The 13,307-nt window shown below is 39.1% G+C and overlaps 1 protein-coding gene across 16 annotated transcripts in view; it reads right to left on the bottom strand.

Moving 5' to 3' along the window:
- The window catches only part of znf740a (zinc finger protein 740a), a 22,412-nt gene continuing 9,105 nt past the window's right edge, over nt 1–13,307 (bottom strand). For 7 of the 16 annotated variants that reach the window (XM_079341043.1, XM_079341038.1, XM_079341045.1 and 4 more), the window contains 13 exons: nt 13,224–13,307; nt 12,773–12,856; nt 11,839–11,922; nt 11,173–11,256; nt 9,476–9,559; nt 9,022–9,105; nt 8,564–8,647; nt 8,083–8,166; nt 6,870–6,953; nt 6,383–6,466; nt 4,516–4,599; nt 3,971–4,089; nt 1–3,281 (listed from right to left, as the gene is read on the bottom strand). In XM_079341043.1, the coding sequence (XP_079197169.1) occupies nt 3,108–3,281; nt 3,971–4,089; nt 4,516–4,599; nt 6,383–6,466; nt 6,870–6,953; nt 8,083–8,166; nt 8,564–8,647; nt 9,022–9,105; nt 9,476–9,559; nt 11,173–11,256; nt 11,839–11,922; nt 12,773–12,856; nt 13,224–13,307 (1,217 nt within the window). In that variant the 3' untranslated portion in view covers nt 1–3,107. The remainder of the gene's footprint in view (nt 3,282–3,970; nt 4,090–4,515; nt 4,600–6,382; nt 6,467–6,869; nt 6,954–8,082; nt 8,167–8,563; nt 8,648–9,021; nt 9,106–9,475; nt 9,560–11,172; nt 11,257–11,838; nt 11,923–12,772; nt 12,857–13,223) is intronic. The other 9 variants (XM_079341041.1, XM_079341040.1, XM_079341039.1 and 6 more) reach the window with 7 other exon arrangements.

Genomic DNA, 13,307 nt, shown 5'->3' on the forward strand with positions numbered 1-13,307 from the left:
TTCCCATTTTTTTTTTTATTTCAGCATTAAAGTAAGAAGCCTCTCCTCTGATTTTCATATACTTGAAACTAATTGGATCACAAGGGTACATATTAGTAAGCCCATTTTACAATAATCATTGTAACATTATTTAGAAAGTTATTCTTATGCACTCATTTTCCTACACAAAATAATTATCAAGATCCTATCTTAACTGAGGACCGTAACTCTGCATGCAAGACTTACAAAGAAAACTAATCTGTGATAGCTACTGTTATGCTGTTGTTCATCTAATACCATTATCAATATAATTTACTACAATTACCAGGGACTTCGTATAAGAAAGAAACATTTTCTTGTGGTAATATTGCCTCTGATGTCAAAATTAGCAAAATTGTGGGCTCTCAACTGTACTCATACAAATTGTTCTGTTTGTAGTCTGTGTGAAGTTGAGGAGAAATAGGCTTTTGTCTAAAACTTAAAACCTACTAGTACAGTCTGATAAAAAAAAAATCTGTTCTTTTTTTTGTCCATTTCTTCCCTTCCACTCCAGTGTTTACAGTTTCATCAGATTAAAAAAATGGTCCATGGAACAAACCTTCAAAATGTGATGAGATTCAATCATCAGACAAAGCAGTCCTTGTCTGTCAGAAAAAAAAACAAGATTAAACCTTAATCTTATAAAAAAAATGATCTGAGACTCAAGGATTCTATTGCATTTAAAACTATGAGATTGATAATACTATAAACAATAAATGACTAAATGGATTAACAAGTGACATAATCTATACTGTATTGCCCTTTAGCTTTTTCAATATGTACTTGCGCCTTCAGCATCCCTTCCACTGATCAGGAATAATGTTCCTACAGCAAATAAACACATTTCTCAAACTTGACCCTTTTGTTGCCACTCGCTTTGACTTGATCTTCAGTTCAGGTAAAACCGATGACATCTCTGTACAAACTTAAATCGTAACATAACTTTGCCATGATATCATTAGACCACTTTAAGAAATCTTCCCAATAATACTTTTGGTAGAACATCACACGACAAAGCTGTGTTTTTGCACCGAACACAAAAAAACGACCACTTAGAGACCAGATAATGTATCCTGGATTTCCACGATCACATTTTGTCTACAGCTTTAAAAAGAAAAAGAAAAAAAGTGATGGTTTCAGGTATCCTTTTCCTCCTACAGCAAAGAAGAACAGCTGTGATATCTTGATATATACATGTGTTCAGTCTAGCAGACACCCTCCGACCCAGCACTGATAGAACATCAACACACAACCAAGAAAGAATCGAGTTTGAGAAATTTCCCAACAGGCAGTGAAGTGGCCTCAATCAACCGTCTCTGACTGTCAAAAGACCTTCACACGGTACAACCGAAGGTCATCATAGGTAAAGAAATCATTTGTTACGATATCATTTAGTACTACATGATTATTTGTGTGTCCGCACTTACTTAAGGCTAAACCCAATGACATGACAGACATCCATTGTTACACACCAACCACACAATATTTGGAGAAAAAGGCAATTGTTAGTGTGTAGTACAGTCAAGGAAGTATTGATTCTGCTTAGGCTACCATCAGCCAAAGCACTGCAGTGGGTAACAGTTCAGCACGACTGACGGGCTCCTTATTGGACTCTTTAAGTGTGTTACACTGTGACCAGTAACAATGACCGAAATATTCATTTTCATTGAAACATAACCTCCCACAACAGTAGGATATGTTAGACTGTTTAGGCGCCACTGAAGCTGTCAACATTTTGTAACCATGACAAGTTTCAAACAGAAAAAAAAAACCATACAATGATGATGAAAGGTTGTCTCATCTTAGTAAATACATCTGATCCACAATAACAAACAGCTGAGAAAAAGGCAAAGAAAACAGAAACACATTAAGGCCACAAGATTTTGTATACCCCCGCTAACCTCACACAGAATGTGAGTCTGTACAAACAACATAATGGGACATCAAGTGGGATATCTGCACCGCTTCAGACCAGGACGTTATGACGGAGCACTGATCCGCCTAAGAGATCTGTGAGTGTGAACCGTATTTACACACGCAGCTGAACGCACGTCAGCACGACTGTCAGTCAGTGTGGGAGGACGACCTGCTCAGGCTGCCACCCCGAACCCTCCCCGGAGTCCTCACACCACACAGAAGGTGAGACACACAGGTGTGTCTCACCTGAGACTCAACACTTTGTCTGCCATGGGAACACTCATGCTGCTTGTCCTTTCTCATGCTCTTTTTGGAAGTCATGGTTTATAGTTCATCATTTTTTTAACAAACACACAAAGTCACTCAGATTATCGTTTTGATTTCACTGAAACAGTAGCAACAAACTGCATTGAAAGCATCTCTAGTTTTCTGTGTAGGTCGATTTTGTGCATAAAAAGTCACCACTAATCAAAAATAAACATTTGTGATTATTTAAGAATATACTCAATGACCGTCTCCTGTGTTGAAAAGCTCAGCGATATCTTACTGTTTGAAATCACATTCAAAGTAGAAGACCACGACTCCAACCTGAAGGCTATTTGAGCTTCAGATTCAAACAGGACTGGTCAAAGCTGGAGGTCAACCAGGGATTTCTTTGCTTTATAAAAGGAAATTCCTGCTTTTAAATGACAATCCTTTAAACTCAAAATGGGCCACACAAGACAACTTTAGAAACGAGCTCAAATACGTTTTCTTACCACTTCATCCCATTTTGTTGCCAACATACAGGATAAACAATACCCACTGCCCCTCCGAGTACCAAATGGAGATATATTTGAACAACAATAAAAACCTTTTTTTTTTTTTTTTTGCAAAAATCAAATAGATCAAGTACAAAACAGGACCACTGTTCATCACAGAAAAGTCTCATCTTAAAAAAAAAGGAAAAAAAAAGAGAAAAACAAACGGGGGATGGGGGATGGGGAAGAAACACAGTAAAAAGTCAACAAAACAAAAGACATATGTCCCTCAGTCATAAGTAATCCCGAGAGGGGAGCTGCAAGATCCCTCTGTGCTAGAGTGTGATGTCACTCTGTCCAGAGCTGAGAAGAAGAAACCCTGTTGCTTGTTCCGACTCTGGCGTTGTTGTGGCTGTAGGAGAAGGTGGAATGTCAGACCGCCAGCCGGCCCGGAGGCGGGTGCAGCGGACTCCAGGTGGGGGGAGCAGGTGGGGGTTCTTGGGGGTACGGACGTGGATCGCAGCATGGCTGATTCTCTACTTTGGCTACGCTGCGACCCTGGCACAACCTCCGATGCCGTAACAGCCGGTCTGTCCGTGAAAAATTCTTCAAAACACAAAGGGGACATGATTCAATGAATAACTAAACACAACATGATTAAATATTCAAAGGACACTTGTGCTCATGTTCAACTCTATCATTCAACCATGGGACTCAACCAGAGTACCTGCACTACTTCAAGTGACCCCAAATAGAAAGATTATTTGTGGTTCTGGATATCAAAAATTGCAACAACATGTTAAATCAATGACAGTATACCACATCCACACTTCAACAGATTAGTGAAAGTGTTACTTAAGCCAGATGTCTGTTAAAGAAAATATTTTGCAATACATGCTTCTTAATAGTTGTATTTTGAAATTTCAGCTAAAGCACCAAACATCAGAAAAAAAACATGTAGCTATCTAGCAAAAATTAAAGTCACAGGTGGAAATTCCAGTTTGATGAGTGCAAGTGCCAAAATGACTTCTTAGTGAATCTCTGCATAGTGTTAAATCTCCTGAGTACATGCAGTGACTGGTTGGAGGTTTAGAAGCAGGTAACTTCTTGCTGTGAGGAAACAACCAATGGACCACGGTGCAGCCCAACCAACACATTTACTTTCTCATTTGAAGCCTTGGTCATCTTTGACCATCATTTGATCGTAGCTTTCATGAAGGAAAATACAGAAAAGGTCCCCTTTGAAAAAGGTGAGTGAATTGTGGTCATTTTGATTTGTTGTCGTGTGTACATACCTGCTGGCAGCGTTCACACTGGTAAGGCTTCTCCCCACTATGGACACGCTTGTGTCTCTCAAGGTGGTAGCGTTGGATAAACCTCATTTCACACATGTCACAAGCAAATGGCTTCTCTCCTAAAAGAGCACACAGATACAGAGTCAATGCATCAGTTTTAGTGTCTCATACAAACACATTGTGACATTTTATAGTTTTAATCCTTATTTCCAGACTGTATTTCCAACACTGACAAATAGTTGGAAAAAAAACCCCCTTCCCTATCATGTACTTGCTACAGTGTTCTTTAATCTGAAGATGATAATCTTAAAGGCCTCGTCATCAACTCATTATGTGCCGATCAGAGTGGAATTTATTGTTTTGTGGCCCAGATTTATGCAGCATGTTGGCCCAAAATAAAAAAATAAAAAATCTGGGACGAGTATTTTGAGGCTGGTTCAACATCCCATCAAATGACTTGACAATCGAAGCTGGAGTTTGTCGTTACCTAAAGCACCAGAGCCTCTCTCGGCGATAAGGGTATGCAGTAATAAAGGAGCGCATACCCGTATGAGTGAGGCTGTGTCTCTCCAGGTGGTTACGCTGAATAAACCTCATGTCACACATGGAACAAGCATACGGCTTCACCCCTACACACACAGAGCAATATATTAGCCCTGCCGCCAACAGGTACAAGACATACAACTTTCAAGCTAACACTGAGTTAACAGCTCATCATTTCTGAATGTAAAGTGCATTCTGCTTCTAAGAAAATATGTTGAAATGTTTTCATGCAACTATTATTTAAACTATGAATAGAGTTAAGATATTAAAACATTTAGGAGCTAAGTGATGACTGACATTAAAGGAAAAATACCCAGATCTGTTAAATGTGCAGTATGTGAATGGCAGTTTTTTTTGTCTCAATACATTTAACTGTAATCCTCACTTTACAAAGCAAAGACAGCATCCTCTCCATAAATTATGCCTAAATTTACAACAGAAAAACTTTTGTACAAGCAAAAACTCCTGAAAATGTCCTCAAGTTTTATAGACTGAGCTGCCAACGCTAGTAACCTCATCTTTAACCCGTCTTTCTCTGGATTGTTTGAAGCTAGCCCCCTTAGCTAAATGTCTGCAAAAAGTTGGGTCAGCAGATACGTGAGCCCAACAGGAAATCAGCAAATGGGCTGGGTTGATAACCTCTGTGCGATCAGTTTGATCTGCACATAATGAAACTACTTCATACTCTATTCTGCTTGCTTGTGAATCCTGCCTGGGTATATATATCCACTCACACATAGCGTTGATTTAAAGTGAACACTTCTATTTTTCTGAAAGTATTTGAAGATAAACATCTGTAATAACACTATAAATTACAGATGCATTATGGGGGTATTAAAAGCTAAACATTTTTTTAAAGGGAAGTTCTGTGCCCTTAAAAGTGACTGACATGTAACACAGATGGAAAAATAAAATGGTTTTAATGCTGTTCAATATTAGGATTTTTTGCACTTGCTTATATCTCAAACTGCTGGTAAAAAACAAAAACGAGATCAAAAATCCTAACTTAAGATCTGTAGGCTCACAAAGCAAATACATGCATCTAATTTAAAGGACGTTTAGAGACAACATGTCAACTATTTTGGAGAGAGAAAGAGAGAGAGAGAGAGAGAGAGAGAGATTTTCAACAAATATCCTCAATTAAACATCACAAAAAGTAAGGACATTTCTGTTTCGTAGATTACTTATTTGTTCTAACAATGGTTCTGGGCAATAAATCCTATACTGTTGGAAAGCCTGTTTTCCCCTTTTTCAATGTAAGAATTTTGCATTTGTGGGATGAGCAGCAGAGCTGGGTCGCGCCTATGAAGCAGTATGCATGGGCTCTGTCCAGATCAGCCAAAGGTGGCATGATTGGAGCAGACATGAGCTGGTCATTGTAGCAGAGCCGATGCAGGCTCCAGGTGTCTGATTGGCAGCACCTGGAGTATCAGAAGCCCCAAACAAGAGTCAATAGCAACAACAGAATAAGCAGTTTGTCATTGGAAGAGATTTGGCAACTTTTTTAACGAGCACAACTCTGCTGCTTATCCCACAAACGCATGTTCCATGCAAATGTGGCACCATTTAAACAGGCTTCCCAACGACATAAGATTTATTGCATAATCATAGAAGCATTGTTACAACAAAGAAATAATCTACCAAACACAAATTTCCTTGCTTTTTGTGCACTGTTTAGCTTCCTATGACATTGCTATAAAACAAACTGGTGTGTGAAGCTAAAAGTAACTGACTGAAACACCTACTAAAGCATACATTACACTCATCAGGGCAAACACAAAAGTATCGCTAATACCAACGATACTACTCAATAAAATAAGTGTCTTGTAATCTATTTAATGTGAGAGGGGCAGGTGCACGGACCCATACCCGTATGAGTGAGGCTGTGTCTCGCCAGGTGGTAACGCTGAACAAACCTCATGTCACACATGGTGCAAGCAAAAGGTTTCACACCTAAACGCAGAGCATCCATACATTATTTCAGGACTATGAAGAGCTGCGTCACAATCCATCAGTCAGTTATGTCCTCTAAATATCTCTATCCAAATTGATGGGTTGTTAACCATTTCAGTTTTTCAAAGTCCAATTAGCAAAACAAAAAACTGTCAATCAAGTTTTAGATCCACCACTTAACACATGACATGAGCTGATGATGTCACAATCCTGTACTCACTTACATGTGCAGACTAAATGTGACACTTTGACACACATAATACACACTAGCCTTGTAACATGTGCTAAACTGTAACATTCACAGAGAAGTTATGATAACTGGCTGTCACAGCAGACGCTGAATCTATCAACATGTGAATACAGTCTGATCTCAGTGACATGGGTACGGTGGGCGGACGCATACCCATATGAGTGAGGCTGTGTCTCGCCAGGTGGTAGCGCTGAAAAAACCTCTTGTCACACATGGTGCAAGCATAAGGTTTCACACCTAAATGCAGAGTAGCAATATTGTATTACTTTACCTTGACTTTTCAAATAAATACCTAAACTATTGGTTATTAACCACATAGGCCAATTCATGCAGAAACCAGAAGATGTGTCAATTGTAACGCTAACTTTTAAAAGTAAACAAAACTAAACAGCAGGCAGCTTAAACGTAAAAACCAATCAGAATAATTTATTAAAGCTTTAAATATTCATTTATTACTTTCAGTAAAGGAGTAATGCAGCCAATGGCCTCACTTTTACTTGCCTCATGTTAAAAGCTGTTTGCCTTAAAAAGGAGTTTCTTCATGTTTTATAAGAAAGTTTAAAAAGTACATTTCAATGAGAATCTTCTTATTAAAATCATTAGTCATTTAACCACTAGCAGCGTTTCCCACAGAATGAAACTGTGCACGTGTTGGAAGAGGAGGCAATGGAGCGTTATTATATTGCCATGATTACATAGTAATATAAACAATAACGTGTTCTAATTACAGTTGATTATCTATTTTTAATGGGTTACTTTAAATATTAAATATCTTAAATCGACCGTCAACAGAAAACGTGCCGGGATCAACACAGTGAGATGACGCGACACATCGCACCTCAATCATTACTGGGAGGGACTTCCGAGGAAATGCGTCTCCCTCTGATCATCCACAGCGCATGTGTCAGGCGCTCCGGGTTATCAGACGCAACAAACACGGAGAAGGACAGTTTGTCCAACACTTCATTTACCGCAGGTATCTTACTCGGATAAAATTCCCAAAGGTTTGGCCATAAATATACTTATGCGGCCTGTCCAGGAATAGTCTGTGTGGGAAACACTGCACTAGTGTTAAAACTTTTCCAAAAGGTATACATAGCTTTTTGATTTTTTAAAGAACAGTGCTAATGAAAAAAATCTATATTCTATGAAGCAATTATAATGATAGTGTGTGAATGTGCTGAGAGTCGAGGTTATGGGACTTAAAACACAGTTATATGGCTCAACCATTTTACACTCTACTTCTGATTTGCTATGCCTGAAAATAAAGCATCACTTTAATAGTCTGTGGTGCTGATATAACAAAAAGAAGGCTGTAAAATAACAACGTTGACAATATGAGAAGGGCAGGTGCACTGACCCATACCCGTATGAGTGAGGCTGTGTCTCGCCAGGTGGTAACGCTGAACAAACCTCATGTCACACATGGTGCAAGCAAAAGGTTTCACACCTAAACGCAGAACATTGAGGTATTATTTTCAGTCTTTGTTTGTGTTCACAACCCATCCTCCTGATCAAATAGAAATCTATTTTCCATATTGATGGGCTGTTCACCACTTTGTAATCATTCCCATTTTTCTGTTGAAACAAATGCCAATTTATCCTTGTTGTTCTCAAATTCTCAAATCCACAACTTTAACACCACACATGAGCTGATGATGTTGCTGTCCTGTTTGGCTTCACATATTAAGAAGGAACATGCTTGATGAGGAAAGTTTTAAACTGACTAGTTCAAGAGAAAAGTAATTAAAAAAAAAAAAAACCCAAAAGGAGTCTGGGTTTTGTAAAAGCATTATGTTAAATACAGTCTGATCATGGTGGAAGAGGTACGGTGGGCGGACGCATACCCATATGAGTGAGGCTGTGTCTCGCCAGGTGGTAGCGCTGAAAAAACCTCTTGTCACACATGGTGCAAGCATAAGGTTTCACACCTAAATGCAAAGTAGCAATATTTCAATACTTTGCCTCAATTTCCATTTTTGTCATTTACAAATCTTCTCTATTGATTATCAACCACACAAATGCCAATTCATGCAAAAAAAACAACCTTTTTTCCCCACCAAATAATTCTTCATGATGACTTTAAGATGTTTATGTATTAATGTGATTACCAATAACCATAAAAAAAACAATGATTTGACTATCCTGTTTAACTGATACTTGTAAGTAGCCTTGAAAATGTGGTTAAATACTCGATAGTGACATTTCCTTACATTAAACAGGCGCAGGACTGACAGAAGAAAACTGTGAAATGCACACTGATTTCTAACACTGAATGTCATGGGCACGGTGCACGGACCCATACCCGTATGAGTGAGGCTGTGTCTCGCCAGGTGGTAACGCTGAAAAAACTTCATGTCACACATGGTGCAAGCATAAGGTTTCACACCTAAACGCAGAGCAGCAAGACAATTATTTTTGTGTCTCTGCAACCAAGAACAAAAAAAACAAAAACAGATAAAATCTGTTTTTTAATATCATGGGTTCTAATCTGGGCTAAATTGATAACTGTGGTTAATAACCAATGTCATACCTCTAAATTGAAGTGGACAATATGATAGAATAAGAGACTTGTTTCAAATACCAAATTCCAGATGGGATCTTAAATCCATTTACACAACACATGAGATGATGATGTTATCCATTTGTATTACTCTTGAATAATATGTGTATACATACAGGTGATTCAGACTAAATCAAGCACACAGACGTTGCAACATCCTAATCGTATGACTGGGTTAAGATTGGCAGACGCATACCCATATGAGTGAGGCTGTGTCTCGCCAGGTGGTAGCGCTGAAAAAACCTCTTGTCACACATGGTGCAAGCGTACGGCTTCACCCCTATACACACAAAGTACCAACTTTAGCACAAAAAACACTCAACTGCCAAAAATGATCGATTGTTGAACTTTACTAATTTCTTAGTAAAGTTTTGGCCGTATTCATCAGCGCCTTGTTTCAACTGGAAATTCCAGGAATGGTTCCAGGATATATATCTGTTTCTTTCCCAATTGTAAATGTCATTTTCTGATTCCAATGGAGATGTAACTGATACAGAGCTAATGCTGAACAGTAAATCGGGACATTTTGAGGGGAAATTAAAATGTTTTGAGTAGAAGGCAAAATCACCTTATCATCAAACCTGCAAATGAATTATCTGAGGACAAAGTCCCAGCTTGCATGTTCCTGCTATCATAATGGAGAGTTTTTCAAACTGGGCCCAATGATTGATTTCATGATTTCAATTTAAACAATATTGATTTCTTGGGGTAAGTTGGTGGTCTGACAACTTGAATTTTTGTCACGCTGAGCAAAGGGGTCAGACTATTTTAGGCAGTTGGTAAACATTAAGGTTGTACATTTGTTTGCAGAGCATCTTTTGAGATTTTACTTCCATTTTTTACAGTACAGAAAATATTCTGAAAAGCATCACACAGAATGTAGCTCGTGACTGAAGCAAAAAGAAATCATTCACCTTGCTTTGATGTTTGTAACTTTGTTGCAAAAGCAGACTGACATTATAATGACTATCCTCACACAAAAATCTGTTTTCCAATATGAAAGCCATTGAGATGAAAACATCCATTGCAGCGTTTAACATGAGATTTCCTCGCCGTAACTTTGAATGTGAAATGACCCATATTCAACATTGTGTGAAGTCAGATCGTCTGTTTTCTCATTTCCATCGAGGGGGAAAAAAATCCCTACGTCAATTTGAGCCGAAACTGCAACAAAATCATCAGTCCAATCAATATGAACTAAGACGCTTCAGCAGGTTACATAACCATCAAATACTCTCTAATTCAGCCTCTCCTGTTGAATAAGAACAGGACTCCTTGTCCTCACCTGGACAGTCCTTGAATCCTTTCTAACAGAAGCTACGGATCATCTGCTAACAGTCTTTAGTTGCACAAACAGAGAATTGATCCTCTGTGGGTTTACACACACCTTCAGCTACTTCTCTCTAAACGCCTCAACCCAGAATCTCCATTCTACCATTTGACAAAGCTAAATCTGGTAGATAATCCGTTTATACACAGTTTGATCTTTCCTCACACAGCTCTGATGTGTTTCATAATGTGACGTATCCAAACCAGGAAAGAGACGAAAAACGTTTTTGTTTTTTTGTAAAATGAGCTCATTAAATTGTGTTTATGTCTTAAAAGAAATGTGTTTATATTTTATACAAAATGGTGTTTTTCTGTAGTACATATTTTTACAATCATAATAATGTGCTGACCCACATTTCAATTTGCTAGGGTATCATTTTTATTAACACCTGAGTTGTCATTTCAAATACAAAGTATGGGCGGAGCGTTGTTATGCAAGCCGCTATGACGATCCCTACAGAAGCCACAAAAACAGAAAGCAGCCATACAAGCATGAATGTAAAGCGCATGCATGTTTAAAGTTGGTGAAAGAGAGGGGCGAGGTTGAAAAAAAATGAAACATACCTGTATGAGTAAGACTGTGTCTCTCCAGTTGGTAACGCTGTATGAACCTCATGTCACACATGGTACAAGCATATGGCTTCACCCCTAAACAGAGCACAACCATGTTAGACGCATTTCAACACACAGAGGAAGTTCATTTAAACGTTTACCACTGTTGCATGCATTAGCCCTGTCAGACATCGATTAAGACACATTACACAAAAAGAGTCCAAACGAGCACACCTCAAGAGTCCTGGTGCATTGCACACAGATCTCGTCAGGGTTTACACTCTGCAGTTCAGAATATATTGCTAACAATGGGGTTATGCTGCTAATCAATTGTTGAAGCATTCTGTTATGTGCCTTAGAAAATCTCAGACAGTAGCCCTATTTGTAGACGAATAGGACTGAGGCTTTTGAACTCTTTTTATTGTACTGTGCCTTTTCGTACAACATTTTAGAACGTACCCAACAGTACACATGCAGAAGTACCATTACACTGTTAATCACAAAAAAAAGGCAACTGACACAGAGAGTCACTTTTTCAGTGGACAGTTTTCCAACAAAGCCTACAAATTCTATTTCAACATTTTAGAAGGGGAATGGAGAATAAGGAGAAAAAAAAACGTGTGGGGTGTCCATATGAAAGGTGTCGTGGGGAAAGGGGAACAGTTAATTCAGTCATACCCGTGTGAGTGAGGCTGTGTCTTGCCAAATGGTAACGCTGGAAGAACCTCATGTCACACATGGAGCAAGCGTATGGCTTCACCCCTAAATGCATACAGTATCAAACTTTAGAAAAGTGTTCTCATCAGCTATGTACACACAAATATGTCATTTTTCACATACAGAAGTAGTGTTCAATTTCATTATTAACTAGTCAATATACAAACAAGACATAAAATATTTAACTGTAACCCTAAAAAAAAGTCGACAAATACAGTAAGTACTCCAAAAAAGAAGACAATAAGATGGGCTGAGTAGCAGAAGTTTTATATCTCTAAATCTAAAAAGCCCCGTTTCCACACAGCGGTCCGGTATGGATCAGTACAGTTTGGTACGGTTTGGTTTGGTAAAGCCTGATCCAGTTTGCGTTTCCAAAGGCAACCGTGCCCTATTTGGTAGGCGGCGTTTAAGCGGGATGTCGATAGCCACGTCAGCTATGTGATAGCGCCACATGATAGCAGCTAATCGCTAACAGCTAACCCGCTAATAAACTCGACAAAGGAGAAAAACGTGACACAAACGAGAAGGCTGTGTGCAGCGAGGAGAAATACAGACGTAAACAATCGAATGTTTAAACACGGCGGGGTCATGTTTACCGTAGTCACGCGGGAAGTGGGATTGCTTCGACCAATCAACGGACTGCAGTGTCTAGCTCCACCTTTTAGGGTCGGATCGATAAACTTGGCACCCCAACGGAAGGGTCCCAAAAAATATGACGGTATAGGTCGGTTATTTGGGAATCTTTCCTGGGATTAGACTATAGAAACGCCGCAAAATTCGTGCCGAACGAAGATGAACAGCTTTGTGGAAACGGGGCTAAAGTACTCTCACAGTAAAGAGTGAGCATGTTTAACGCCTGATGCTGTCAGGTGAGAGGGATAAGTAAAAGTTATACCCGTATGAGTGAGAGTGTGTCTTGCCAGGTGGTATCTCTGGAAAAACCTCATGTCACACATGGAGCAAGCATATGGCTTCACCCCTGCACACAGAGCAGAATACTTTGTAAAAAAAAAACAAAAAAAAAACACCACACAATCAACTGAACAGGACTCACTCACTTCAATTCTGAACCCAGCAGGGACACGTGTATGAAATAACACTTAATACATTTGCTTACAATGTTTTGATGCGTCAACGTGTGAAAAGGGGAGCTAGAGTAAAGTAACGTCTGGCTGAACTAAGACAGTTTCCTTTAATGCTGGAAGTGATAAGAAGCACCTAAAACATCTTTCGACAAGGTTTTATTTCCAGGCTCTGCAGTGAGGTAAACAAAAAGGGGCAAATAATTGTAAGTAAACAGGGTGTTTGGGCTCTTTTGTGGAGTAAATAAAGGGGGGAACCCGTACCCGTGTGAGTGAGGCTGTGTCTTGCCAAGTGGTAGCGTTGGAAAAACCTCATGTCACACATGGAGCAAGCGTATGGCTTCACCC

The sequence above is a fragment of the Symphodus melops genome (genome assembly GCF_947650265.1).
Source record: "Symphodus melops genome assembly, chromosome: 4".
In the NCBI taxonomy this organism is placed as follows: domain Eukaryota; kingdom Metazoa; phylum Chordata; class Actinopteri; order Labriformes; family Labridae; genus Symphodus; species Symphodus melops.